This window comes from Myotis davidii, unplaced genomic scaffold (genome assembly GCF_000327345.1).
Source record: "Myotis davidii unplaced genomic scaffold, ASM32734v1 scaffold438, whole genome shotgun sequence".
Taxonomy (NCBI): Eukaryota; Metazoa; Chordata; class Mammalia; order Chiroptera; family Vespertilionidae; genus Myotis; species Myotis davidii.
In genome coordinates, this window is record NW_006290031.1 from 2,172,950 (window position 1) to 2,200,860 (window position 27,911).

The following is a 27,911-nucleotide window of genomic DNA, read 5'->3' on the forward strand; positions in this document are numbered from 1 at the left end:
GGCTCTCCTGAAGGCTATGCGCAGAATGACGAACTCAGATTTTAATTGCACAAGCTATCACTATGGAGATCGCGTTGGCAAAGCTGCAGCTAATTGAGGGGGAGGAGGGATTAATTTCAGCAAGACTTGAGTGAAGGAAACACGAGGCAGCTGCAATCACCCAGGCAAGAACTGGTGCAGCTTGAGCTATGTGGCACGTAGTTCTGGGATTGAGAGAAGTGAAAAATGCTGAGGAGATACTAAGTAGGATCCACAGACCTACGACTTGGCCGTGGGCGTGGAAGAAAGGACTCAGGCAGCACTCCCAGGCTCCAGGCTTGAGTTACCGTCTCTAAGGCAGGATACGAAAAGGATGAGTTCCGAAAACCCCAGCACCTGCCTACATCCCGAGGAAAGTTGCAGGCTCGTCCCAGGAAGAGCCAGGGTGCAGATGTGGACTCGCCGTGGAGAGAGCAGCTGAAGCCAGGGAAGTAGATACAAGATCTGCCCATGTCCCTTTTTCAATAACCAGACAGTCCAAGCTCTCCTCCTCTCCCCAGACCAGGCCACATCCCCGACGCAGTTGTGAGCAATAGAGAGAAATCCTCTTGCGCCCTGGAAGCTAATCGCCAAGTTTGCTGCCGATGGTGACTTTCAAAGGTAGAAACCACTCTCTGAGTGATCTGGGGGAGCACGGGAGCACGGGTCCCTGGTGCCACCTTCCCCATCACATGCAGACCTGCCACGGCCAAGCCCTGCCTGTGGCTCCTGGGGACTGAACTTCCCTGGGGAACTGTTGTGGTTATTCAACGTGAAGACCTTTTAGGAAGAATCCCAGTTCTTTCTCTCCGGGGAGAGCAAGCAACATGGAAGGAAACACTAAGGAGGAACCAGGAGAAATTAACTTTTAGCCAAATGTATGAACAATTCATGTTAAAAAAAAAAAAAAGCACACACACACACACTGGCCAAATTATACATGAGGGCAGTAGCGCTACCCTGGTGTGGCTCCTGTGCACCCCAATCTAGGTGAGGACCCACGTCGGCTTGGCTGTCCCCAACACAGAAAACTGCATGTCATGGGTGTGAATTTCTGCATGTGGTGACTCAATGCTGCTTCAGGCAGGGAGAGCACCAAGCTAGACATTAGAAATGGGGCCGAGCCCTGACTGGTTTGGCTCAGTGGATAGAGCGTCCACCTGCAGACTAAAGGGTCCCAGGATTGATTCCGGTCAAGGGCATGTACCTTGGTTGCGGACACATCCCCAGTGGGGAGTGTGCAGGAGGCAGCTGATCGATGTTTCTCTCATATCAATGCTTCTAACTCTCTATCCCTCTCCCTACCTTTCTGTAAAAAATCAATAATATATATATATATATATTAAAATGTACTAAAAAAAAAAAAACGTGGACCTGAAGCCCAGGCCTAATGAAGTGACCTCGGCATGTCTTTGTAGAATGCAGAAATACCTAAGAGTGCGTTTAATAAAACCGTGCTCTTAAAAGTTATCTTTCTAAAGAGCCTTATGAAACAATCTTCCTGCACTCAGGAATAACATCTTTTTTTTTGCCCCAGAATGCTCACCAGTCAACAATATGTTGGAAAAAGGTCTTGTTCCTCATCATAGAAATAGCCTCCCAGCTACTAAATCCTTCTGCAGCTTTACCTAAGTTACTGCATGGACTTCCTTGAAGTATCACAGTAACCCCAGTCACACTGTAGGATGTTACCCTCTTTTCACAGAAGGGGAAATTGAGGCTTATAAAGGCTAGGCGATCTGGCCAAGGTCATGCGACCAGTCTCTCTGACCCTAAAGTCTTAAGTTGCTTCAACGACTAGTTTTCAGATCTAAAAGTGTGTTCCAGAAAGAGCTCCATTGAGGTAGGAAAGACAAAAATCAAACCGTGATCATCTTTCAGTGTCTCCACATCAGAGCTGGGCAGAGAGCAGCCCCTGAGCGGGGCTACATTCATCATCTAAACCAGGAGACACTTGCTACACGCTGATTCAGAACTAACTCATGTACATCTTTAAACATTTAGCAACAGCAGATTTCAAAAGACACTTAAGATGTATTGCAAAATGTACAGCATTTATTCACATACAGACAAAAAGGCACAAATTCTACTAAATAGTTCAACAAAAAAATACAGCTGTCCTCAACTAGTTTTATAAATACTTTCAAAAAGGGGGTAGAAATAAATACAGGATTGGGCCATGTCATATAAAATAGTCATCTCTACATATACTTTGTTTAATTTCTGATTTGTAACTCTTCATGCACCTTTTTTTTTTTTCAATTTTAGTTGAATGGACACCAAGCTAGGCACATAGTGAAAAATCTTCTGTACAAGGTTACAAATGTAATGACAAGTTTGTCCATTTGAAAATAATTAAGATTTGTACACAACACATATAACCCTTCATCGAGATTTTGTGTTTATAACCTAACAAATGACATTCCAGGCAACTTTACAAAAGTTTAACTAGCCTACATTTTGACAAAATACATTGATCATAATCAAAGATACTTCTTGGTCAGGGTGCACAAGGAAAGATAAAGCTTAAAAAAAAAAAAGAAAGAAAAGAGCAAATGGTAGGTCCCACACTAAGAAGTGTACATGGGGGGCCAGGGTGGGGGTGGGGAGCGGGTTGCTGCTGATGGTGGCCTCGCAGACATCCCCACAGGACAGAAAACTGACCTACAAAGCTATCATTACACCGGAGAAACCGTGCTCTAGCCATTTGCATTTCAAAGCAGAAATAAAAAGTGGGCTTTTTATCTTTTGTGTGTCTTGTTTTCCTTGGGCTATTTTTTTTTAATTTTTTTGTCTTATGTTGTTTTTGTTGTTTTTTTGGTTCAGCATAACTTGAAACGTTTGAAAGCTTTTCAACCTAAATGTGGGGGGGAAACAGGTAAGGCATTATTTTTGCACAAAACTAGCATTCCTAATAGTGCAAATGAATCTGGTACCTCTTAAAACGGTGAGAGGTCATACGCTCACTAGAATTTAGGTTTTCTTTCTATGGCTTGACAAATCCATATCCTCTAACTCTCACCAGAGCTGTCACTGTGGTCCAAAGGTTAGAGTCCACCTTCTGTGCTCAGCAAAAGGTTTCTGCTCCTATGCAAAAAATCTGACTTTTAAATTAGGCTATGAGTGAAAGTACAACTTGGATTTGTAAGAAACTTTTATCTGCAGCAACAGCTTATCTGGACAACAGTCTTTCAAAACGAGCCCCGTAGCTCAAAAATAGTCAATCTAAACCTGGGTCATCCTTTCCCCTCCCCTGAATTAGCTACTACAATGTATTCAAAAAGTTTAAGACTTGATCTGAAAATGTCATACATACAATGGGGATGCATCCGATCTACTATTTGATCATCTGACAAAACTTGCATAGCAAGATGGAATTCAATAAGCCTTGTTTGTTGTTGACAATCCTCTGGAAGACTTGAAAGTTAACCGCAGGACTCAAACCATTATTCATCGAGTATCAGAATGTCCCTGCCACATGGAAGCAGACGTATAAATGAACCAGGAATCTGAATACTGATACCAGCCAACTAAGGGGCAATTTAGGGGAAGCTGGGCTTGTTCCAAGTGCCCATAATTCTAAGTCTCATTGCTATTTAAACCTTCCTTCTCTTAAGTTTGATGCACAACTACATTGAATTCCAAAGAAAATGAACAGGACCTTAACACTACTGTCTTAACACATATGCACTGCAGCCAGTGCAGAAACAGAACAGTGTACTCAAATTAATGCTAAATTTATTATTGCTGAGAACTTACGAGTTATTGCCATTTGCAATTAGAAAGTCCCAGTTACCAATCAGAGCCTAGAACTGACTCCAGAAAACCTACTACACTTAAAACTCTTTCCTGTAGAAATTGGTCAATGGTAAGAGGTTATCGCAACTTATTGCCTTTCTATTTTTTCTAAAATATAGCCTATTTCACGTGTGTGTGTTTTGTTTGGGGTTTGGGTTTTTTTTTTTTCTTTTCCTTTTTTCCTTGTTCTTAAGGAATCTGTTCCAGTTGGGAGCCCTGGGAAGTGTGAGTCAGCCGAGTCTGGAAGGTCATCGCTCGAACCTGAATGACTACTGTATTGTTGCAGGCCAGCTGATCAGGGACTGCCAATGGCTAGGGACCCCCGCCCCCGCTGGCCCACAGGCAGCAGTTAGGGAAGGGGGTGTCAAGAGGACTGGTCAGTGGGGCCTCAGCTGCCCTCTCTCACAGACAGACTTCCCAGTGACCTCGCTCTGCACCAGTCCTCTCCCCTCCCCCTCCCAGGGCTGCAGGCTGAGGAGCCACATTCCCTTACATTCCAGCTGCCCCCGCTTCAGGTCCTCCAGGGGTGACCCTCAACACTTCTCTCCTCCCACTGGGACATTTACACACAAGTCCCCTTGAGTTCCTTAAGCCCGAGCTGCTGCCTACAGACTGCAATGCAACAAGAACAGCCTGGGGCCCACGGTGAACATGGTTTCCAACCCACCACCGTCCTGGACAGTCAGTCAGGGGCTAGTAAAAGGTACGTGAGGGTGTCTAGAACCATATCTGGTCCCGTGTATTCGGGGAACCAAGAGTTTGTGCTTTGGGAAGAATACAGAGCAATAAAAACTCGCGAGGTTTCTGTAAGCCTCTCCCTCTTCAAAAACGCACCTCATTCATGCTTAGTGTTTAATTCCGCTTCTGTAGTGCGCTTACAACCTACTCTTGTGTTTCCTCAACAAGTTGCAAATAACACACACTTCTCACGATGTATAAATGACTGAGAAAAATCCATCCTAAGGGCGAGTAAGTGTGTGCCTGGCTCAGGTGCTGTCTGCTGGCCCTTTAAACAACATAAAGTTATTCTTTTCACCTTTAAAATTAACAAGTATTTTGTGGAGAAATACTTTGACGCGCCGGGCGCATCAGGAGGCCAGGATGCTCCTGCGGATGAAGTCTGTCCTCCGGCCCATGGCGCTGCCCGCGGGGATGCACTTCTTCTCCGAGGCCTCGCTCTCCGAGTCGCTCATCTCCACGTCGGGGGCGTAGCCGTCACTCTCGGTGTCGGACTTCAGTTTGCTCTTCGCCCTCTCCTTGGCGGGCCCGCGGCCCAGGCGAGCCATTGCACCTGGGCAACCCCTCTCTCCTCGCACCCGGCGCCGACTGCCCCCCGGCAGGGGAGGCGGCGGCCCTCGCGGGGTCCAGATGCCGCTGGGACACGTCCGTGGACCTGAGAGGCTTGTGACTCTGTTTGAAAGGCCTGTCCTTCCCGTCCCCCTTCCCGGGGTCACAATGGAAGCGGTGGTCCCTCCTGCTCCCGGGGTCCGGCACCATCGCGCCATTTCTCTGCTGCGCGGACAGGAGGCGGGCGTCGGCCAAGGTCTTGTCCAAGCTCCGCAAGCTCTCGGGGAGCCCCGCCGCCTCCCGGTGCAGGGCCTGGGCCCCGCGCCCCGGGCTGCCCTGCAGGAGGGCTCGCGGATGCGGCTTCTTCAGGGAGCGACCCAGGGAGGTGCCCATCTGCTTCCGGAAGAAGGCCGAGTGCCACTTCAGGTCCTCGATCCTGGGGGCGTCGGGGCCCACCGAGGGGCTGTTGAACAGAAGCACGCTTTCCAGGGAGGCGGCGGAGCAGGACGAAGGCACACCTGCGGCGGACAAGCAGAGAAAGGGGGTTACCCTGGGAAGGAAACGCCCGCAGACAACACAGGGGCCCGGGCTGTAAGGCGCCGGTCCGCGGACAGGGGCACCTGCCTGGGAATCAGCACCCGAGGGCACACAACTAGCAGGCTGCCTTTCCTAGCAGCCAAAGTCACAGCGGTTTTCATGAAACAACCTCTTCCAGGAATACATTGGCCTTCAACACAAGAGCTGACCGATTTTCCCAGGGGAAGGGGCCCCAGGGGAGGTGGTGGTGGCCGGCGCTGCGGCTCTTCCGGCTCCTCCCCAGACGGGTGTTCGCCCTCACAGCGCTGTGACGAGGGGGAATGTGTGGGACTATGAAATGGGGAAGGGAAGGTGTTAAAAGGCATCCCGGACATACAGTGAATGTTTTTTAAATGTTTACGATTAGATGTAAACCCATTGGTGGAATTAAACCGACATGTAACCCAACATGAGATAAGTTAAACTGGTCTTTTTGAACCATTTTTCATGCAAATCACAGTGAGAACTAAATTTCACATTACTCAGTAAAAGCCCACTTTTCCTGAAGTCTGACTGTCCTTCATCTGATAGGCACTCTGACCTTGTCTGTTCCCCTTGTTTTTAAAGCTGGTGATGAACTACTCCGCTCATCTCACCACCCACCGAGTCCTAACCCTCGGTCTGAGAAGCTGGGTGAGTTCATCAGGAGGGCCACGTTCCCACCTGGGCCTCAGAGCGGGTTCGGGGTTCTGTCTCCTGTGGGGTGAGGACCAGCAGGAAAGGGGGTTCCACCGGCATCCCAGGCCGGAGCAGACACGGACCAAGCGTGGAACGGAACAGAGCCAGCGACTCTAAACACAACTGCCACCACCCGGGGAGGGTGCACATAACCTGCAGGCTTGGAAGTGCCTGCTTTCCCACGAATCAAAGGTCAGGCTCCGCCCGCACGCCACACTGGTGTTCTTTCTCACCCCCTGTGGGAAAACAGAGCAAAGGGGGGCAGGCGTTTTCTGACTCGGATTCTCTCTACTTGACCTGGAATCGTGTTTCTCTAGAGTCTCCGACGCATGACCTCTACAGGCAGCCTCTCCACTGGGGACACTCATCCAGCAGAACAGCCCTTCCCGTCCTCAGAGTCACTCACAGCAGAGCCTGAACCGTGGCCCCTGAATGACACGGGAAAGTCACGGGCGTCCGTGCTGCGTCACTTGGAATCACAAGCTGCGCAGGGCAGGGGAGGGGCTGGCAGAGGCAGCGCCCAACTGAGAGTCTAACACTGGAAAAGGAGGGACCAAGGCCCTGGGTGTGCCCTGCACCGGCGGTGGCTCTCACAGGGACATGCTGCGCTCAGCCCTTCCCACTGGTGCGGTGGGGAGGGCCGACTGGGCTCCCTTTCCTGCAGGAGCAGCAGGACCTGAGCGGAGGGATGCATTACACTGTTACACAAACAGCCTCACCTGGCTCAGGGTCTCAACCACTTTGCCAAGGAACAGCCTCAGCCGGGAAACGCAGAGCTGCCGGCAACACCCGTGAAAAATGCCTCAGAGAAACCAGATGCACATGCTCCTTACAGCTCATCTTCAGAGGTAATCTCCCTTTAAACACTTTAGCAAAAGTCACAGAAAGCCCCCAGCGCCCCCAGGCACAGCCTGCACTCAGCACTGCCCAGCTCCAACGCGGCTACAGACGGGGACCTGCCTGCTTCCTCCGAGGAAAAATCATGCGAATAGTCAGTGAAGAGACAGAAGTTCATTATAAAGAATCTGAATTGAACTGCTGTTACTTATGACACCCTACTTAGGAAGTTTGATGATATTAGCTTGATCCATTCCTCGAGAAAAAAAAAATCTAAGATATCATTAATAAATTAATGCCATTAAAACTATGTATTACTTCAAGAATGTCACTTAATACTCCATAGGCTTTTTTCTCTTTGTTCCATTGACCAATTTACAGTAAGTCCTCACTTCACGCAGGTTCAGCGATGTCCCGTGAAAGGGCACATGGGAAACCAACGTACCAGAGGCCAATTGATATAAACAAGGGTGGAGTTCCCATGGCATCTCCTCAAAGTTCTAATGAAACGACATTGAGCAAAATTACGCGATGTGAGGACCTCTGTACCTGTGGTCACATTTATCTGGTTGTTTTGGGACAGTGGTCGGCAAACCGCAGCTCGCAAGCCACATGCGGCTCTTTGGCCGCTTGAGTGTGGCTCTTCCGCAAAATACCACGTACAGGGAACATTGTGGAGTGAAAGAAGATGTAGTATCGATGATTGAAAAAGGTATGTTGAGATGATTTGGACATATAGAGAGGATGAACGAAAGGAGATAGACGAAACAAGTATACAAGACGAGTGTTGGAAGGGGTCAACCTCAGCGAACGTACCTCAATCAGATTGAGGACGTTTTTAGCAAAGGCCAGCCTAGGAGTGCCCTAATTAAGTTAATAACACTGTACCTACCTATATAGTTTAAGTTTAAAAAATTTGGCTCTCAAAAGAGATTTCAATTGATGTACTGTTGATATTCGGCTCTGTTGACTAATGAGTTTGCCAACCACTGGTTTGGGGTAAATCAGAATTCGAATTTCAACACTATAGGGTGTAACAACACTATAGGGTGTAAATGTTTCCACGTGTCAGAATAATCTACAGCGAGCCAGCCATGACTCAGCACAATGCAAGTACTTCAAATGTTGCTGCTCTAACTTTAAAGGGCAGACAGGCACAGAGATGAGACGAGACGAACTCACCTAAGAGCTACCTGGGCCCTGAGTCCGTGATTCTGCCTGACCCACGCTCAGCACATCACCTTTTCTGAAAGCCTTCTACCCCGCTTCCCAGCACTGATGCGCGCAGACCGACAGCGGCGAAAGGCAGCTGTGGTTCTGGACAACCTCTTCCACAGACCAACAGAGTCCCAGGAGGTTACACACGGGCCCAACTGTGTATTTGACTTCCAAGTAATTGCGGTGGTTTTTCCTTTTCCCCTTTGGTTAGCCCAGAGAAATGTAAAACCGAAGGCACAAAATACATACATACTTGGTGCTGAATCTCCAAAAGATGCAAATTCCACCTACACCAAAAAAAGTCCACTGGGATGTTCTCTAAATGTAGACATATGCCTCGAGCACGGTCTTAGGATCCACTGAGCATATGCCACAGGCAGGTGCCAGGCTAGGTAACCCACCCATCTTTTTAGGTCTCCCCATGATGCCTTACATTGATCAAGTGCTTTGCAATATAGAAGTTACTCTTTCATTTGAGCTTTATAACAGTTCCCGGGCAGTAGCTGGAGATACCGTCCTCAAGTTACATATGAGGAAATGGGGCGGCGGGGAAAACTGGAGACGTGCTTGTTTGGCCCGGACGTAGAGGATAAAAGATGCGACCCATATTTGAGGCCAAATCCTTAGCCCTTTCCCCTGTACCCATGCCTCAGATGCTTAAAGGTGTCCTTTACGTATGCAAGTCTGTGCTTCTGAGGTTATCCTGTCGGATACAAGGAAACGAAAGGAACTACTCTTGCTTTCCTCAGCAGAGCGTTAGGCGTGCAGCCCCACCTGCCGCCGGAGCTGCGAGGCTGATGCATACCTGAAACTCTTTCTTGCTCCAAGAGCTTAGTGTAAAGATTGAATATCTGTTCCTGGACTTTGCACACAGATCGCTTAATCTTTTCCCTGCGGGTCACCATGTAAGTGAGGTTCCGAACCTAGAATGTAGAGAATAAAGATTCTAAGTAAGCAATGCATTGTAACAGTACTTTGGTGGGCGTTTTGTTGTTTTTTTACCTGAGAGGAAATTGTCCTACTAGGGCCTTGAGTGACATCTGAAATCAAAATGTACTTTAAATACGTTATCCAATCTCTTAACTCGTTGGGGCTGCTAACAAGGATTCCACACATCCCCTCCACGCAGGATGAGATGGTGGGAGGAGCACCTACAGGATCCCACAAAAGTCCCACCGCCTCCACCACACCCAGCCTTAGACTCATCCCGGCAGAGAGAGGGCCGCTGGGGCCCAGCTGGGACCAGCTATGTCTCTCCCAAGGACCCGCCCCGCACCTGCAGGTGAAAGGCTTTAGCGAGGTCAGAAGCCCCTGCGCTTCGCTGCACTTCACCCAGCACCTTCTGAAGGGAAGTGAGGTCAACACAGGGTCAAGGGCAATCAGAAGAGAAACCCACCCCCCGCACAAGGCTCACCAGAAGACCCAGTGGTCTCCAAGAAGCCAAGTGACTGTCTCGGTCAGCTGGGCACTGCACCACCCGCAGCTCACAGGCAGCTGATGCTCACGGAACATGCCGTCCAGCTCTGTCTGAGTCACACTTGAGACGTGGATGCTGCCCTCTTCCTGACTCATTTGTAAGAAACTGAAAAGACCCAAGTGCTCACAGTTCCACTCTGTACCTGACGTTCAACCCCCGGGGATCACACGCACACACTCAAAACTAACCAACGTAGACTCAGTCCTAAGCCACCTGGGATCAGTCAACACGGAAACAAAACTTAAAGGATTCATCAATCAACCCCCTTAAATCCTTCAGTCCTAAAACCTATTGGTAACCTGACCAGACTCCGTGGGCCTGAATGCACAGATCTCAAAACACAGCAGAGCAGAAACACGATCCGGCCTCCTGCAGGAGGACATGGACAAGATGTCCCCAATCCTCCGTGGCAGCAGTGAACAGTGGCTCCTGTTCCCCATCGGCTCCCAACTCTCCTAAAAACCCTTTCCTTATGCTTGGCAATCCCTTCCCCCGCTGCCTGCCTTGAAACTTGAGAGGTCAACGGTCCTTTGACATTGGTAGTGAGGATGAGGACCGGCCATACACACAGGACTGCACCAGCTTCTGCAGACACCGCCCCTCCGTCTTCCGTCTGTCCTGAGCCCCAAGGATTCCCGTTGGGTTCAAGGTGAGAGGACATGAGACTCTCACCTTGCAGAGTCTCAAGCACGAGCTCGCTGGCTCCTGCATTTACCTCCATGTGCAACGTATTTAGCATCTTCCTAACACTTCTTCACTGAAAAAGAATATAAGTCTAACATTAAAGACCTGAGAAGAAAGTCTCGCTCCCTGTCCCCGAGTAAATATTTTGGTTCTTCATCTCACAGCCTCAGCCCCCCAGGCCAGGAAGTGGGTGTCCTTTATTAAAACCCTGACCAACGGGGGACAGAGGTGGCTAACAGGCTATTCTCGTTCATGAGCATTCTTCCACCCAGGGAGGACTAGAGTGGGAGCTCAAAGAGAAAGAGGCAAGAACTAGATAGAGGTCACAGATTCAAAACCTTCGGAAAACAAACAGAATCTGGCCTCCGGAAATGGGAATTAATTCTGGCTCTAGACTAGGGATAGGTGGTCCTTTTGTTCCAGCTGGATGTACAGCAGAGACACTTCTCTCCCTTGAAATTATCCACAGAAACAGAGACCCCGGAGCCAGAGGCCAGGACGGTGTGTATTATTCCAATTTAATTTCAGGGGCTTCAGCCACTCCCCGGGGAAGGCCTCCACCTGGCTGCTAATTGGGAAATCCCTTCTCTCCCCCACGACCTCTGATGAGAAACATCCAACTCGAACCCCAAGAGGCAAAGGCCCGGGTTCACTGTGAGTTGGAACGAATCGGCCCCCGAAGAGCCCAGGCCTCGCTGTTTAGAAGAGTGAGCACCCTAAGCGGTACCCCCGGTGCACACACTCCTCACAGGACAAGGGCACCAGCAGCCCCCACGTGTAGAGCTGAAAGGAGGCTCTGCACTGAAAACAGACCCTGTTGGCCCTTCCTGCACACTCCCCACCAACAGGCCAGCAAGGAGGTACCCCAAAACACCAGCTCACGGTGCACCCTCACACCACGTGACACCCGAGTCAGGCTTTCATCAAATGCAGCATTTGCCGGCCCTGGCAGGGTAGCTCAGGTGGTTAGAGCATCACCCCGATTCGCCAAGGTTGCAGGTTCAATCCCGTCATGGCACATATAAGAATCAACCAATGAATGCGTGAAGAAGTGGGACAAATCTATTATTTTTCTCTCTCTCTAAAATCAATCTATATATGTATGTTTCCCTATACAGAATGCTGCCCCCCAACCCCAGAATTCCTAGTCAGAAGTGGGGTCCAAAAATTAGCATTTCAGGTTTCCAGATAATACTGCTGGCTGGGGACCTCTCTGAGAACCGCTGTCCTCGGGAGTCCAAGAGTGCTTTCAGGGTTTTCTTGAATCCCAAGCACTGCTCGCCACACTAAAGCTCAAGGTGCCTTCTGTTCAGGGACAATGGTAGCTCGTTTCACCGGTGGCCGTGCCACTGAGCACTGAGTGGACAAGCCCCAGGACCGGCCCCTCTGGATGCCTTGCCTGTCGTAGAGGCAGCATGTCTATCCCAGCAGGCACTCAGCTGCCTCATTGAGGGGGGAGAGTCCCACGGGAGGTGAGGCCTGGGGGACTTGCCGTGACCAGCCAGCACTCATCAGCAATCACGTCTTCTTAAAGGTGTGGGTTCCCAGTCCCTCCTGGAAGCCATCCCTGTCCTTTCTGGTCCACAACTGCTACCAGGTGTGCAATGCCTTGGGGTGTGTCTTTGCAGGAAAGAGCAGTTGCCATTATCATTCGTCAGCTGTTTGCATTTCTAATGAAGGCTGCTCATGGGTCAGTTTGGGACTGACCACGGACCCTGATTGTCCCGGGCGGTACCTGATTCTGTGTGCCTGCTATGATGTCCTACTGTGTGAAGTAGGCAGAACAAAGAGAGCATACGTTTATGATTTGTTCTGATGAGCCTTTGGCCTGATACACTTCTTGTTTATAATTACAAAGACCCTTGGGACTCTGGGGCACGGCAAAGGTTTAATCTTCTAAAGCCCCACCATCATAGGCCTCATGGCACATTTTGGAAAACGTATTTTTCATTATAATAAGCCCGTTTTAAACTGACACTAAATACCCTAAAATCTGTTAAGCTCTTTATTAAAGTAAATGTAAGTAATGCCACACACACACACAGAAATCCTGATTTATTCCCTGTTTCTCATACATAATTGGTATCATTCTACTTAAAAAGCAACAGTGATGACTCCAAAAAGATGTTCAGAATTTAATTATAAGTCCATGTTAATCTGAGTAACTTAAGCACAGAAAAGAGTTAGTACACCACAAACATTTTCTACGCTTTTATTTTGTGGTGACTGTGAGACAAACACAGTCCAAACATCAGACTTCTCGTCCTCCCTCCTGAGGACGACCTGCCTCCGGGCTCGTGCGCCCAGGACAGCGGTCGTCACGGACTGGCCCCTCGCCAGGGTTCCGGCTTATCCCTCTGTATCCCTTTCTCCTCTTAACAAAACGCCACACATCCGTGTGGTCAGAGGCGAGGTCTTCTGCACACTCACCACCAGGGGGCGTGTGGGAGCACGAAAGCCTCAGCCCTCCTCCCCCGTGCTGGCCTCGCCTGACCCCAATCCTACCCCGCTCCCGGAAGGGGTGTCACAGCTGGCCCTGGGTCCTGTGCAGACAAGGTCTCCAGTGAACACGTAAAAACACTTGCACGCCGATGCCACCTCTCCCAGAGCTGTACCGGTCGGTCCCTCTGAGAGATCTGCATCTTTTGGTCCCACACTTCCATTCGCCCTATGCTTAGACTCTCATTTCCAATCATCCGAGGCAGCCTCTCCCAGGCAGGTGAGTCCCCCCGCTGAGCTCAGGGAGGTGGGTTAACTGTTTCAGGCCAGGAGCCGAGTCCAGCCGAGTCCAGCTGTGCGCTAATGAATTTAATCAGTCGGGAGCTGCCGCAGAAGGTGCTCTAAGACGCATCTCCAATTAGCAAGCCTCAGTCAGAAACTACCTACCGGGAGCAGGAGGCCCTGGGGGGAGAGCCTCTCCTAATTACACCTGTGCAGGAAGGGAAGTCCACCTGGGACTCCCCAGGTCACGGGTGGAGGCACAAAGCAGCAACAGCTGAAGGAAGCGGCAGTGGCCCCAGGCAGCCCACAGCCGCCTCACACAGCAATGCGCAGTGATATTGTGCGTGCTGAGCAGGACGGGACCCCCACAACCACACGTGGCACACCACAGACACACGTGACACAGACACAGGCACACGTGATAGAGACACAGCCTCAGGGATGAAGTAGCACCTCACTGCCAGGAGGACCTGTGGCAGACGCGCGTGTCAGTGCTTGCACACGCGCCAGCACCCACAACCTGCCCTGCCCCTCAGCACGGGATGCCTATGAGCCAGCCAGGAATAGGGGGCAGAGGCAGCGCCCCACTCTCCTCAGAGCCACCCTGACCAGCACCCCGTGTGTCCCAGGCTGAACGAGAGATCTTAGCCCCCTGCCCGCCCCACCATTAGGCAAGTCCGTTCTAACTTGTTTTCTAACCGTTTGCAAACAATCCTGGGCCAATCCCTTGGTCATTTTCCTGGGGCTCTGATCTTTCTAGCTCTACAATGGAGGGAAAACACACCCCATTTGATCTTGCAGAAGAACAATAAGGATTAATGGGGAAATATTTAAAAGTAAGTCACAGAGAAGCCCCTGTGGGAGCTTCCCAGCCCAGGGACACTAAACGGACACACCCTCATGCTGCAGTGTGTGCGGGGTCTGAGCGAGTGACCAGCCGCCTCGCTGGCTCTGCGCAAGCGTGGCCTCTGAGCAGTCCTCTTCTCTAAGTCACTACAAGGTGTCGGTGTCAATCATTACCCTCTCCAGGTCCTGCCGCAGGTGCGTGAACAGCTGCAGCCTCCTAAACAAGACATCCTGCTCCCGCTTCGCTAGATTGTCCTCTTCGTCTCTCTTTGGGGTGATGAGGGGCTTGTTGAAGTTGACCTTCCTCTTCAGCTTCCAGTACTGGTACAGGAAGTCCACCACTTCCTCCGGCAGCCGCAGGGCCCTGGCGACGTCCAGCAGGTTGACGAAGGTGTAGAAGGCGTCTTCCAGCTGCTGCAGCTTCTGCTTCCGGACACTCACCCGGTGGGCCTCCTCCTGCTTCTGCTCCAGGCTGGCGAAGGGCTCCAGCGGGCTCCGGGGGGAGCACTCGGGCCCCCCGTTCTCCTGGGCGGCCCCCGCCGCGAGGCTCCCCTCGGCTTTCCTGTGGGAGCTGTGCTTCGGGCAGTAGGACTTGAACTTGACCTCATCGTTCTCCGCCAAGATGGTCTTCATCTCCAGGCCCCGGTCGAAAGCGCAGGTCACGTGGAAGGCCGTGCGGCAGTTCTTCACGGAGCACTGGTGAGGACAAGAAGGAAGACGGTCACGCAGGACAGTGCTGACGCCCCTCGGTGCCGGGCACCCCAACACACGGCAGAGCTGCGCCCAGCGTGGCCATGACAAAGCCCCCGAGTTAGCCCTGGCACACTAACCCAGTGGCATTTTAAATAAGGCTTGAGAGTTCAGGAAACTTCAGATGGAAGGTTTCGTGAACCAACCCTAACTGTCAGACGGGCCCCTGTGGCCCATGGTCTGGGACAGACCGCCTGCACAGGCTGTGTGGCCGGGGCGGGGCTGGCACTGACGCTACACGCAAAAGAGCATGTGCTGAACTAGCAGGGTGCACGCGGGAGCACTGATGTGCTTTTTCTCTGGATCTGAGCTCTTAACTGTTTACATAAAAGGCCGGGATGACAGGAGCCTCCTCGGGAGGAGGGCACAACTAGTCGGAGGTTTTCTGGGAAGCTGAATGCTCGCTCTCGCCCCGGCCAGCAGAGCCCAGCACCAGTGAGACGTTCCTTCCAAGCCTGCCACTCAGGATGAGGCAGGTGAATGCAAACTCCTGAAGAGAAAAAAGCAGGAGACAAGGAGAGCCCAGCCCAGGGAGATCGGGACGAGTCTCCACACCCATGAGGGACCCTCGCCCGATGCTTCCAGGGCAGTGAAAGTGGCACTAGGCCACATGCGCCCTGCCTGGCGGAGCTGGCTGTGGTGGCAGAGAACCACGAGGGGCCCAACCCCCCGGGTCAGGAGGCCACCTGAGGAGTCTCCCGCTCGCCCCAGCACTGGGGCTACAGTCTGCAGCTCAGAGGGCTGGCGGCCTGGCAGGAGGACAGCAAATAAGGTCTCCCATCTGACCCCACTGGGTGAACCCCTGGGAGAGGCTGATAGTGGTGACTGAAGCCAGTCCCTTAAAAACAACTGTGTCGTGTGAAGCCAAGTGACCTGGGCTCGCCAGGGCTGAGGGAGTGCCCCGGGCCAGCTGAAAAGCTTAATGACACTCACTCAGCAGCCGAAACCCATGACCATGGAGGGCAGAGGATGGAGCTGGGGCTTTGCTCCCATCACTACAGTATGTAACAGGTCGGGACTCACTGCCACTCAGGACTTCTCCCGTTATTATACAGTCTCTTACCCGCAAGTACGGAAAATCCAGCTTCCTTCACCATTCCCTCCTCACCAACACTTACACCAAAGAAGAGAAATCTGTAATTTTACCGATAAATAACCTCAATTCCCAGGAACGTGTGAAATCGGCAGGACACACACACACACACGCATGCACGCACACGCACGCACGCACGCACATACACACACACACACACACACACACCTGGCCGCCACCATCAGAGCCTGGAGGAGGGCTCCTCCCTTTAGCACACAGCCCAGGGGGTGGGAATGGGCTCGGATGCCGGGGACACGGTCTGGGTTTGGCTTGCTCTACACTTAACCCAGGCGCTCGGCCACCAGGAGGAAGGCGCTGCAGCGGAATATTTACACAGGACTTTGTAAAGGCGCCAAACAGCCTTCCTTTGGGTTTTCCGATTCAGGTTGACTCAGCAAACAGATGTTACAGAACCATAAACCACAGCCTCCACAGCTGCAGACATTCAGGGAGGAATTCTTTAATAACATCAGCCCGTTCTGTGCAGATATGAAAAATCACCAGCCTCCCTTGGCTCTTCTCTTTCAAATGAATGTTCTGGGAAAAGAGGTCAGCGGCCACAAAAATCATCTGATTGTCTTTCTTCAAAAGAGAAACAGAGACCCTGTTCGCCCACCTCCTGTGAGGACCAGGACGGTGCTGGGGAAGGCAGAGACAGCCTCCCGGGGACACACGACAGGTAGCTGGGAAGGAAAGGATTTCCACCTTCCTGGGTCTGCAACGCTTGTTCCTGCAAGTGTTCACACACGCACACACGAACGCACGCACATGCATGCACGCACACGCACACACACACGCACACCTCTGATGCGTTCTTTTTAAATTCAAGGCTCTTGCCATGTGTTCGTTTTAAGCATATTCTATTCGAATACAAAACTGCACTACTTTCAAGGTCCGCAACCCGATCCCACCAGCTGTCTCAGGCCTCACCCTCTGAACATTTCTGTTCCACTCTGGACTCTCGAACACCAGTATTTAATGAGAAATTTTTAAAGCCACCAGTCCGTGGGTACCTTAATGAAAGAAATATCTATCGGCCATATATACAAATCGGTTTTGCCAAATGAGGTCATTTTCCTAAAACCCATGACTGGCAGCTGGACCGAGCTCGTGGAGCATGCGCCTGCTCAGAGGGTGACGGGGACCGAGAGGGAGGCCAGGGAGGAGCCGTGGCCCTGAGCTGGCACCGGGCCATCCGGGCCACCGTCAGCGACACACAGCGTTTGCAGACGTGGGGACAGCACTGCAGGCCTCGAGTCGTGACTATCTGGAGATGCCAATAACGTGAGGCCCAGAAGTTAACTTCAAGTAGTTTCAGACATGAAAAAGAACAGCATGCCTGTATGTTCTCTCCTTAACTCTATCTACCTGAAGATTGTCTACACTTGTCTGCAGGAGGACAGAGAAGAAGCAGCCAAGGCTTACGTAACAGCTACAGTGCGCGAGGTGCACGGAGAACCGGATGGCCAGGCTGTGCTCGGGCAGCACCTCGTGGCGTCCCTCATCAGCTATGCCAGGCTGCTGCCACGTCCCACCTGAGACAGGACACCCTGCACCTGGGCAACCAGCAGGTCAGGGCAGCCGGAGGTGGGTCACCTGTCAGCCTGCAGACAGGTAAGAGGGTGGCCCACCCTCCAGTGTCAAGGCTGGCTCTTCCCCGGAGGCGTCTGCCAGGCTGGGAGCAGGGAGGACAAACTGACCGTCCTTGCAGCCAAGGTAGAGCCCGAGTGGCCCCGTGAAGGCCGAACCAGCATTCTGCTTACACGGAACACAATCCGCCCACAACACAGGATCAGACCACGCTGGGGCCAGTCCTAGCCTCCCTCCCCATACGAGTGAGCCCCCGATCCTGCTTCCTGAATTCACCTTCAATCTCCAGAGTTCACAGACCCCTCCCCTCCCCTCCGCCACCCAATCCTGCTCCCTGCGACACAGGGAAGAAAATGAAGCCGTGGGGACTAGGCCATACCTGTATGGAGGCCCCAAACTTCTCGTTGCAGAGGCTGCACACCAGCGCCCACCGACTGCTGGGGATGTGAGACACCTTCGTGATGGGCTCCATTTTCTCGGGGCTGCCAATGCTCACCTAGGGCCCAAGAAACAGCGAGAGTGCGCCCGAGGCTGTGAGACCGACCCAGGCTGAACACGGGTGGCAGAAACTGGAAGATGTGCTACCTCCCGTGGCCTCCCACCAGGCAGGGGCAAAGGGCACTCGGCCTCCTAGGAGGGGCACACCCCTAACTTTAACGCATCAGCACAGCTCAGGGGACAGTTCGGGGACAGGAGAGCCCAGAGCCCAGGGACCATTCCCTCCACCCTGAGCGTCTGGGAGTCATGTGACGCAGACATGCCGGGTCCCAGAACACTCAGATAACACTCGAGCGTGCACTTCTCACCTGAGCCTGAGGCGCCACCACAGCTCTGGCCCACCCGCAGCGGTCAGGGCTGAAGGTGGAGCACATCTACAGACTGACTTTAGTGTCTGTCTCGCTAGAGCAAACCATCCTCTTCGAACCGGAAAGGTTACTACACAGTGGAAAACTACCAAGACACACAGCTCTCCTTGGCACGGGGTCTGGGTCACTGAACCGGGTCCCTGTTAATAGCAAACCACGAGCCCGGCGCTACCGGGGCCCGAGGCATGAAGCCGCAACCCCACCGTCCCCAGATAATGTTCCTCAGGAGGGAAATGCACCAAGAATCATACACCAAAAACGCTGAAATCTGAATCGAAAATGATATTCTCCACAGTGAACCATGCAAATTAAATTAGTCAAGGTCTGGGACTGGAAATAAATTACACCAGACCTGAAATTAAAAAGGTTGAGGCTAAGGGAGAATTCCAATAAAAACCACAGAAACGTGACCTAGAGCAGTGGCTCCTAACCATGGTGGCGTCCCGTGGACCGGCCAGGCGCAGTCCTGGCGGAAGGGCTCAGCGCCCAGGCCACAGCGGAGAAGCTACTGGTCTGCTCCTGGGGCCCGTGTCCCAGTGGGAGGATTAGCTGTGATGGACAACTGAACACCATCCTACGCACTGCTGCCTGGTGAATATTTCCACAAGTTTGCACCCCCCACCTCCCCCGCCCCCCCACTAGAGGGAGGTGCGCGGGATTCAGGTGAAGCAGGTGGGGGGGCGGAAATGGGCAGCACTTAAAAGGTGTGCTTTTCCTCATCAGCTACGTGGCCATGTGTGACCGCTCCCTCCTCCGCCCCAGCTAAAAGCCAGAACCTCCTTAAGACCACACGCACCTCGGGGATCCACAGAGCACAGCTGACGTGGACCCACTTGGTCCCGCTGCGGGTGGGCTTCATGGCTCCGCCTTTCTTGGGGCACAGCAAGCACTTGGGCTGCACCCCCAGGGCACACGTCCGGCACAGCCAGCTGCCCTCGGGGACCTTGAGGATTCCATAGCAGGCCTGTAAGGCACAGCGCCCCGAGGAAAAGAGAAAAGAGAGAAAGTAAAGGATTCATTTTTCCCGTTGTATCTGTTACTTTTAAAACACCCAGAAGGATTTTAACAGGACACGCGGAAAAACAGAAGTACTCCGGTGCCCACCTCACAGGGACCCTCTCCCTTGAGGTAAAAGGCAGCCGGGAGGTGCGTGACGTCTGTGGACACACTATGACTTGCTCACCACCAGGTGACTGTGAACACTCCCCGAGGACAAAGGTTTGCAAAGCGTCCGCTCTGCTGTGTGGCTACGGACACCACGGGCCACCCACCTCTCCACACTGAGCCGCGGTCCTCAAGGCAGGGCTCGGGGTTAAAGAGGGGAAGCTGTCCCCTGCTTCCTGGTGGGGGTGGGATTCAAGGGAGAAAACAACACAGGGCAACCCAGAGCCTCCCACAGCTATGAAACGGGATGGCCACCACACACCAGCTGAGGGGCATCCTCGTTCCCCAGGCTCACACGCTGCCAACCGATCCCCACACTCTCCCCAGGGAACCCCCAGGCCCAGAAAGGGGTGACTTTCTAGACCGAGAGGATTTGGTCCTTTTAATTGATACTTAGAGCAAAACCTGTCCTGCACAAGAAGGCCAAACTGCAGAAATCAAGCTTTTACAAGCAAAGTCGCTGTGACGGCTCAAAGCACGAAAAGGCAACGTGTTAAGTAAGTGAGGAAACAAAACCATGATGGCAGCAGGGTCCGCGCCTTCGAAACACCAACTGTGAGCCGCTGTCCTCAGATGAACTGCGAGTCAGGAAGTCGGGAGACAGGCACGGGCTCCAGCCCTCCAGACAGGAAAGCAGCCCAGTGCCGTCTGAGAGCACAGGACGCAGAAAGGAAACCGCAGGGATGAGAGCGGGCGGAGTGAGCAGCCTGGCAGAGCTCAGGGCGCGATGTCAGCGCCGTGAATGAGCCACTGTCAACACAGACGGACGGGAAACAACTTTAAATAGAGCTAAATGACTCTAGTACGGTTTCAAACACCCCAAGGTTTCAAACTGTCAGGCATCCTAGAGAAAGTCACAATTGAAAAGATCTTTTTTTTTTTACTAGAAAAGCAAGTCTAAACAAAATTAAAAGATTAAATAAAATATGCCTTTAAGTCAAGCCTTGAAGAACGTCTCAAAAGAAAAATGAACCACAAGGAAATGCTAAGGAAAGACACAATGTGGTCATGGCAGGCGGAACAAGACCAGGCAGAGGGGTCGCTGGGGGCCCAGACACCCCAACTTCCAGCTCCAATGGCCACTGACCCACAGGGGCCTGAGCAGCCCCCTGACATCAGTTACTTATCTATGAAACAGGGGGTTTGAGAGCTTCCACGCAGAACCCTTTTTTTCAAACAAACTGTTTCTCAGGGGCAAAATAAGTAAAATAGGAGAAAAAAAAAACCTCTGAAAAGTCCTCCAAGTTAACAGCACCAGCAACAAGAAACAACTGTGGTAGTAATGGTGCTCGCGATCTGTCACAGCGAAACCTGCAGGGATTCTCCATCATCCCAAGGAAGCGTCCTCGACAACGGGAAACCCAGGCTGCGGGTCGCTCTCTCAGGACGAGCGGGGCGGGACCACGGCAGCCAGGTCTCCAGGCAGAGCGGAGGCCAAGAGGCAGGCACACCGTACAGAACACGATATCCAACAAAGTCCCAGAGCAAACCCGGCTCTTCTCCCACGAAGGTCGCCGAGCAACCTCCACACACGTCTAAGGGAGCTGATGTCGGCATAAACAGGTGAATTCACAGAAAGGACCTCAGGGTAGTCCTTTAAATCCTAACAGTGAATGTGAACGTGAGTCCCCACAGAAATCCGAGTCGCTTCATTATTGCGTTAAAAATAAACGAGAGGTGAGAAAGACGGAGACTGTCCCAGTGTCCACCCTTACTGACGCCTGCGGATTGCTTTTCACAGAAGGCGGCGAGCCACCACCAAGCCCTATTGGGATCAATCAGGGAGGACAGGAAATCCATTTCCAGAAAAGGGAACTCCTTCCTCTTCTTAACAGCTCAGTGTGCACACTAACACATTTGCAAGTGTCATGGGTTAAACTGTATCCCAAGGGGAGATGTCACAGTCCTGACCCAGTACCTCAGAATGCAGCCTTATTTGGAAACAGGGTCCCTGCGGATGTGGTCAGTTAGGAAGAGGTCACCCTGGTGGAGGGTGGGCCTCGAATTCCATGGGAAAGGGAACCCTATAAGATGTCAGGTGTGAAGACACCCACAGGAGGGCACCATATGGCGAAGGCAGAGACACAGCTGTGCAACTGCACGTCCAGGAGCACCAACGACGGCCAGCAAACCACACGACACTGGGAGAGGGGGAGAGGCGGGGAAGGATCCTCGGGTGATGGGCCCTGCCCGCCCCCGGCCCTGCCCACACCTTGCTTTCACACTTCTAGTCTCCAGAACAGCCAGACAGGCTTCTGTTTTTAAGCCACGCCGTTTGTGGCACTTCGTTACGGCAGTCGGAGGAAACTGATCCAGCTAACTAACCACCTTTTCAAGGTTTCTCAGTGTTCTTAATACCTGGACTCAGGTGCTGGCCGCCGGGCAGAGGGCGCATATATCCTTTTTAAGTAAACCTGACTTCCATGGGCAGGACTAAGAACATGTGAGGGAGAGAGAGTCTCACAAAGGAGTCTATGCTTCTGGTTGTAAAAGTATCGAGAAATACTTCAAACACTGAGAACAGCGTAGGGACAGTGCGATGTCGGGACCCATTTCTTCACTCCCTCAGAGCAGCAGGAGAACGGCCCCAGGCCCGGGGCTTCTGCCTGGGCCTCGCTGCCCACATACCTGGTGCACGCAGATGTTGCATTTGTCACAGAACACCATCTCGTTGCCGTCCTCACCGTCGGGCGACTGGCAGACGTCACACACGACGTCCTCGTCGTACTCGATGCCCAGGCCCTCTTCCGTCTCGATGGCGTGGTTCATGTTGTCGGAGCAGCGCTGCTCAAACTCCTCCAGGACCCTCTCCATGGTGCCCTCGTCCAGCTCCGGCATGCCTGGGGGCGCAGAGCCCAGCTCAGTGACCCCCGGCACAGGCATCCGTGTGTTTACACGTGTGAGTAATTCGCAGTGAATAAGTGATATTATAAGTAAAGCCATCCTGAGCGTCCCACACATTTTCCGCTGCGTGCCCTCAGACCCTTCCACGGGAGACGCTGTGTTTTAAGTACAAAACACAAGATAAACCCCAAAAGGAACCGAGGATGTTAACTGCACTGTCGTTCAATTGCCATTTCATTACAGTGTTATACATAAACGGTCATGGGAGTGAGCTGACCCCGGGCTGTGGTTTGAGTGTTTGTTTGAAAGCTTTCCTTACTTACTACTGGTGTCGGTGCCCTGACAAGATTCCCCCGTGAGCACTGCATGCTTTTACCCGGTTCATTCCTCTTCACCCTCTGAACTGACTACACTGAGAGGCACAGTTCATCAGACACATGAGAGGCCAAAACACAAGGACTGTGGGAAGCCTAGGAGACAGCTCATTGTGAATCAAATAAACTGCATTCTGAGGCAAGAAGGATCAAAAATACATCTCCAGTGGTTCTCGTGGTTATAGCCAGCGGTGGGATGAGACTTCTATTTCCTTCCATGTGTGGATATAGTCCAAACTCCCTACAATGAAGATACTCATGCAGACAGAAAAAAATAGGCTGCAATACTATCCAGACAGAACACCAAAGTGGCAAGAAACAACAGAAATGTCACTAGAGCCAACAACGACTTCTGTGCACTATCGCAAGTTTAAAACCATCAAATTAACACTCCTTGGGTTTTTAAAAAAATCTGAGAACCGCCACAATAGAGCTGACAGTGTGATAAGCCCTAAACACTTATTCAAAAAAGCAGCACCAGCCATCGCAAACCCTGGTTAACTCTGAGACAGCCTCTGCGTGGCCAGGTGCTCCTAGTCTGTAGTTCTAAAAACACCACTGGTCTTGAAAACACAACCCTGTGCCCTGTAATTAATTCTTACCATTAAAAAGACCAATAAAACACGTGTCCAGTTTATGTTACACAGCTGCCTACGTACCGGGCACTTCCTTCCGACTGAGAAGTCAGCCCAGGACTCATCACTAAACCACTTCAAAGGCACCAGTGGCTCTGGCTGTACCCTGTGCCTAACACAGGCCACTGGTCAGTCAAGCGCACCTGGTCTCTACAAAACTGCTATAAAGCAGGCCGTAGGTGGATGAAGCTGAGGCAGCATTCACCTCCAAGAGAGCTCTGAGAAGACTGTGAAGTCTAGTCGGAGCTCAGTGCAAAATGCTCATCAGGTCACCTCGAGAGCCCTCAGCAATCAGAAGTGCGGAGGGAAACCCGCATGCCACCCGGTCTCCACCCTGGAGATGCAGTGAGTGTGGCACAGAAGCTCCACCCGCCTCATGCAGAAAACGAGCAAACCCAGGGAAAAGAGACGGCTGAGCAGGGCTGGGCACCAGGGAGGGGCAGGGCTCCGGAGAGGACAGATCGCTGGGGAAAGAGGAGGCAGGAACTCCAGCTTAGGGGCAGGACCTGGTGAGGAGGCATCGCTGTGGGGTCTGGAAGGGAGCCGGGCTGGAGTGGACTCAGCGGCGGGGGCAGCGATCTGAACTGCACCACAACTAAGTTTCTCTGGCTTCCATGCTAGTGAGATACATACGATCAGGGCAGGGCGGGAACCCTGCCTCCACGGCCAGTGGGAAGGCCCCTCACTGGCCCGGTCCCTGAGTCCATCTCAACGGACAGCGCTGGTTACAAACAATAGCACGGGCCTCACCCATCTCCTTGAACTCCTCGTTGGTCAGCTCCAGCCATGCTGCGTCCATGTCATTGAGGTCGTACCGACACACGCCATCGGCCAGCGCACGGATGTCCACGTAGCCCAGCTCCGGGGGCTCGGAGCCTGAAGAGACGATGTATTTCTTGGGCCTGATGAACATGAGTGACTTCTCTTCCGACACGACCCTAGTTAACAGCAAACACGAGGCAGCCGGGTCATCCTTTCTGCCACAGACCAGCCAGGCTGTGCAAGGCCCCAGCGGAGTCTCCACCGCCACCCAAAACCCAGGTCATCGCCAGACTAACAGGCTTACAGTCCTGCCGTCACTGCTAATAACACTAAGGAGTCCTTAACACACCCAAAGGGAAAGACAACCAAGTGCAAACCCTGCAGAAGTCTTCAAAACCAGCTCCTTCCCCTCGGCTTCCCCGACACCTGTCCCCACCCCACCCCACCCCCACAGCAGCAGGTGCTGTGGCCACTTAGGTGCCCAGCGTTGCCCACTCGAGCCCTTTCCTCCAACCAGAACCACCCAGCCTGCTGGATGCCAAGCACTGGGTTCTCAAGAACATCGAGGAACAAGAGCAGCCACAGCTGATGCTGGGGAACCACGGGGAGAAACGCCCTCTGTCTGTCCTTAAAAATAAACCAGGCCTCAGCCATTACTCAGTGGCCCAAGAACCAGAGTGAGCCCAGCCGGGGCCTCTCCCAACAACCCAGGGCAAAGACCCGCGCTCCCTCTCCTCCTTACCCTACCCTCTGCCCCCACCTAACACCTGAAGCAGCCTCATCCACCACGCCCCCCTCGAAGGCTGTGATGGCACGTGAGACTATGAGACCACACCGACTGGGAGTCCACACAGCCCTCCACATCGCTATTTAGCAGTTTGCGTGAACATCAAGTTGTCCAAAACTTTGAAGGTGCCAAGGTTTCGTCATCACCGTTATCATTACAAAAGTGATTTTATCTACAGGACACTGAGATGGGCTCACTGGACAGTTATTTCTCCTCCTCAACCAAGAGCAGGCTTTGGTTCAGCTGAAAATGTCCATAGGCTGTGTTATGGGCTCCCAAATACAGTGAACAAATTGGTGAAAAACTCCCAGCTTGGGATTGCGGGGCTGGTGTCGTGGCCCAGGCGTGCACTCTGAGGCAAACACATTGCTCATCCTGAGAGCCCAGTGACGGGCCCGCCCACAGGCCAGGAGTCCAGCCTATGGAGGCCGCCCCACCCATCATCTAATCCCTTTCCTGCAACCAGACCCACCCAGCATCTAAACCTGCGGATCTAGGGGGACATTTGTCGCAGAGATCCCGAAGAGCAATGATCAAACTCGATCATCTCCAGAGCCTGGAGAGACACAGAGTGGGCGAGGGTTAGGGTTAGGCGGGCTCTGCCCACACTCGGGGATGGTGAGGATGCAACAGCAGAGAAGCCCGGCGCCAGCTGAGCACAAGGCACTCCCTTCTCTCTCCCAGCCAGCAGCCCAGGGTCGGGGGAGCTGGACGGGAGGACAAGAGCAAACCGGCTGCAGCTTCTGGCTAAGCTGAGTCACTGAGGACCCGACCCTCAGGGGGAAAGTGGTTTGTAAGTCAATCGAGACGAAGCCCCACAAGAAGAACTGGGCAAAGTCAATCCACAGGAGAGCCCACCTAATCCATTCATCTCCCCAAACTCCCCTCCGCAGACCTGACCTGGCTACCCCACCTGTCCTCCTCCAAAGGGGAGTGGCCGCCACGGGACCAGGAAGCCACCGTTCCCCGGGCCCAGCAGAGCTGCTTTGCAGCGTGAATGTAACCAAGGGCGGGGATGCAAGTGCAGGAATAGGGACAGCAGGGGGTGCAAACATCCAAACCCCCAGCCAGTCCTCCAAGTCACTGCCCTGCGGACCTGACGTGTTCCTACGCCCACGGGGACCTCAGTGCTGAGGACACACTGCCCTTCTCGGCACCTGGCTGAGGGGCAGACAGGCCCCACGGGGGAGGCAGAGCTGTTCTCTTCGGGGCATGTCTACCTGGCCACAGGCTGAGGGATGGTCCCAGGGCTGACTGGCACCTGCACCCCCTTCTCCCACTCCTGTCTCCAGGGATCTGCCAACACGTAGTACTCATCGGGGTTCAGCTGGTAGGAGTCATGTAGCTTCATGGCGGTGATCAGGTCTGTCCTAAACACCTGGAGAGGGAGAGACAGGGTCATGGACATTTGATATTTGCTTTCTTATTCAGAGCACTGGCAGCTGCAGGGTAACCATGGAGCTGCCGTGTAACAAGGTCACTGGATCAGCAGAGAACCAGTCTGGCCTGTGACAGGAAGCCCTGAGCCTGCCACACCCTGGCTTCAGGCTCCGTGGCTCCACGTCCACACAGCAGCTGCAATAGCATCAGCAAAGCAGCTTCCCCGAACTCTCAGTTCACAGAGCGGAGCGCTGCTGAAACCGTGGGCGGGACCCCTGCAGGGAGGCGTGCTCTTGACGGTATTTTAGAAACAAAGTTCCACTGGCCGTGTAGCAACTTCAAACCCAAACCTGGAATCCGGAACCACCAGGGCCTCCCCTTCTGCACTCCACCTCACGAGCCCCACCTCAGGCCCCAGGGTATACAGCGAGGTGTCTGGGAGGTCAGGTCCCAGCTGGCTTTTGCCAGGCAAAGAGTAGGCTGGGACGGAAGCAGTGACAGGCCTGGGAGTCTGGTCCGAGAACGGGCCTTACAGCACGTGCCCACTGGCACACCTTTCCCGGCACAACTGCTACAAGGGAGGCGCTGTGTGTGCAGAATGGGGAGGAGGCAGGAAAGGGAGGGAGGGAAAGAAGACAAGCAAGGTACTGCCCTCTCCTCTCCCTGCCAGAAACAGACCCACAAGTCTCAAAAGGACTCTCAGCCAAGACAGCTCCTCCAGCTTGTGTCAGGGCCCTGAGGGGACACACAAAGGCGTCCTGCAGGCCTGCTGCCCTGGCGGGGCAGGAGCCGGCACCGTCTCCTCGTCCACGCCCGTCTCTGGGCGACAGCGCTGACCCTGGCACCAGAGCCGCACTTGGCAGGGAGCGAGCCTGCATCTGAAGGCCACGCTCTCTGTTTACACAAGTCACAATGCTGAGCTCGCTCCCCCTGAGAAGGACAGGGGGTTCTTTCTTGTGCTGCGGAGCACAGCTCACATTCTATCCCGGCTAATAGGGCCATGTTTGTTTTTCCTGGTGGCTTTTCAAGCTGGTGATGACTTTAATACACTTCTCCAGGGCAGTGTCTGAGCTTTCCCCAGCACGCCACTCCCCGCTCCCAGCGCTCAGGAACAGAGAGAACCTCGCAGTCCCCACAAAAGCACAGGAAGATCGGCCTCCCCGCCCCAAAGAAAAAGTCCTTTAAAACAAAAGTCTAGGTCCACAGCTTCAGGAAGAAAATCAGATTAAAAACACATCCCAACTGTCTTGCAAGTGAAAAAAAAAATCAGGTGTTTTCCAAAGAAGGAGAATCAAACTGCAGTGACGAGAAATGGCAGCCACCACTCCCTTACTCAGACTCCAGCAGGGATGCTCAAGAACCAAAGCAGGTGCCCAAATGGACACCTGGGTCTCTGGCAGAATTCAACGCTAGTGCTTTAGTATAAAAGTGTTTGAAGTCAGAGAAATCTTAGAAAAAATCTGGGAAAAAAACATGGGTCAGGGACAAGGCCGAGTCCAGGTGTCCCGGGGCGGGGGTGTGGGGGG

General features: G+C 52.9%; 1 protein-coding gene across 3 annotated transcripts in view; it reads right to left on the bottom strand.

Annotated features, from left to right (window-relative positions):
• Positions 1-2,051: 2,051 nt before the first annotated feature.
• Positions 2,052-27,911, bottom strand: part of JADE1 (jade family PHD finger 1) — a 53,046-nt gene continuing 27,186 nt past the window's right edge. Inside the window, exons 4-12 of one of the 3 annotated variants that reach the window (XR_001513690.1) lie at positions 26,226-26,383; positions 24,207-24,394; positions 22,232-22,443; positions 19,236-19,403; positions 17,953-18,069; positions 14,315-14,836; positions 9,218-9,335; positions 4,893-5,621; positions 2,052-4,822 (exon numbers count right to left, since the gene is read on the bottom strand). Coding sequence is in view for 2 of the 3 variants with exons in the window: in XM_006762807.2 (XP_006762870.1) it covers positions 5,526-5,621; positions 14,315-14,836; positions 17,953-18,069; positions 19,236-19,403; positions 22,232-22,443; positions 24,207-24,394; positions 26,226-26,383 (1,461 nt within the window). In the remaining variant the exon portion in view is untranslated. Of the gene's footprint in view, positions 4,823-4,892; positions 5,622-9,217; positions 9,336-12,771; positions 14,837-17,952; positions 18,070-19,235; positions 19,404-22,231; positions 22,444-24,206; positions 24,395-26,225; positions 26,384-27,911 lie in introns of those variants that run through there. The other 2 variants (XM_006762807.2, XM_006762808.2) reach the window with 2 other exon arrangements.